This window comes from Salvelinus alpinus, chromosome 3 (assembly GCF_045679555.1).
Source record: "Salvelinus alpinus chromosome 3, SLU_Salpinus.1, whole genome shotgun sequence".
In the NCBI taxonomy this organism is placed as follows: Eukaryota; Metazoa; Chordata; class Actinopteri; order Salmoniformes; family Salmonidae; genus Salvelinus; species Salvelinus alpinus.
In genome coordinates this window covers 70,315,736-70,317,237 of record NC_092088.1, presented here as the reverse complement: position 1 = coordinate 70,317,237, position 1,502 = coordinate 70,315,736, and the positions used below count along the sequence as shown (strand labels likewise).

Here is a 1,502-nt window from a genome sequence, read left to right as displayed (position 1 = left end):
AAGGTTGGAGTCGCCAGGAGGAAGGCATGGCCAGCCATTGAGAAATGCTTGTTGAAGTCTTCGATTATCACGGATTTATCGGTGGTGACCGTGTTACCTAGCCTCAGTGCAGTGGGCAGCTGGGAGGAGGTGCTCTTGTTCTCCATGGACTTTACAGTATCCCAGAACTTTTTGGAGTTAGAGCTACAGGATGCAAATTTGCTCTTGAAAAAGCTTGGCCTTTGCTTTCCTGACTGACTGCGTGTATTGGTTCCTAGACTTCCCTGAACAGTTGCATATCGCGGGGGCTTCTTCGATGCTATTGCAGTTCGCCACAGGATGTTTTTGTGCTGGTCGAGGGCAGTCAGGTCTGGAGTGAACCAAGGGCTATATCTGTTCTTGGTTCTGCATTTTTAGAACGGAGCATGCTTGTCTAATATGGTGAGGAAGTAACATTTAAAGAATGACCAGGCATCCTCAACTGACGGGATGAGGTCAATATCCTTCCAGGGTACCCGGGCCAGGTCGATTAGCAAAAGGCCCTGCTCGCAGAAGTGTTTCCAGGAGCGTTTCGAGGCAGCGATGAGGGTGTGGCCGTTTGACCGCGGACCTTCGTGGCGGATACAGGCAATGAGGCAGTGGATCGCTGAGATCTTGATTGAAGACAGCAGAGGTGTATTTGGAGGGCAGGTTGGTCAGGATAATGTCTATTAGGGTGCCCGATGTTTACGGATTTAGGGTTGTACCGTGGTGGGTTCCTTGATGATTTGTGTGAGATTGAGGGCATCAAGCTTAGAGGATTATGTCGTAGAAAATCACTTCAAATATAACTCTTACAAGAACTTTTGTGAACTCAAATAAGATTTTTAATACAAATTGTACTCACAATCTGGAATGTCCGCGGAACACACCCCGCTTCCCAACCCCGGTTCCAACATTTATACATAAATAGCATATGGGTCCACCCCATATGCAAATAAGCATACTTCCCCTAATTTTCCCTGCCATCATTATCTTTTTAGTTCAGGCTTCCTGCTTGTTCACGCCTACTAACGCCCATATCTGCCTTTCAAATTAGTTTATAATGGTGACCGGACCCTCCATCCTAGTGTGTCAGCATAATGTGTCAATGTACTCTTTGTTTTGTTTGCCTTTATTGGAATCAGCAGATTCAGCCTTATGGCCTTGCCTTTTAGAAGCAGCTGACTATGGATCCCTCTATCTTTAGTGTGTCAGCCTGATGTGTCAATGTACTCTTTGTTTTGTTTGCCTTTTATTGGAATCAGCAGATTCAGCCTTATAGGCCTTCCTTTTAGAAGCAGCTGACTATGGATCCCTCTATCTTTAGTGTGTCAGGTCAGCAGACCATGTGTTCTCTCCCTTTCATTTAGTGTCAGGTCAGCAGACCATGTGTCTAATTGTCCTAGGCATATTTCTCTGATATGTGTCTTATTGGAATTGTCAGACTATATGTCTCTTCTACCATTAGCATCCAGTTGCCTTATGGTTTACTACTACAATTG

At 45.3% G+C, this 1,502-nt stretch overlaps 1 protein-coding gene across 1 annotated transcript in view; it reads left to right on the top strand.

The window, feature by feature from the left end:
* The first annotated feature begins 468 nt into the window (after positions 1-468).
* LOC139569841 (axin interactor, dorsalization-associated protein-like) overlaps positions 469-1,502 on the top strand; it is a 4,410-nt gene continuing 3,376 nt past the window's right edge. The window contains exon 1 of the mRNA XM_071391176.1: positions 469-606. Within this exon, the coding sequence (XP_071247277.1) occupies positions 469-606 (138 nt within the window). The remainder of the gene's footprint in view (positions 607-1,502) is intronic.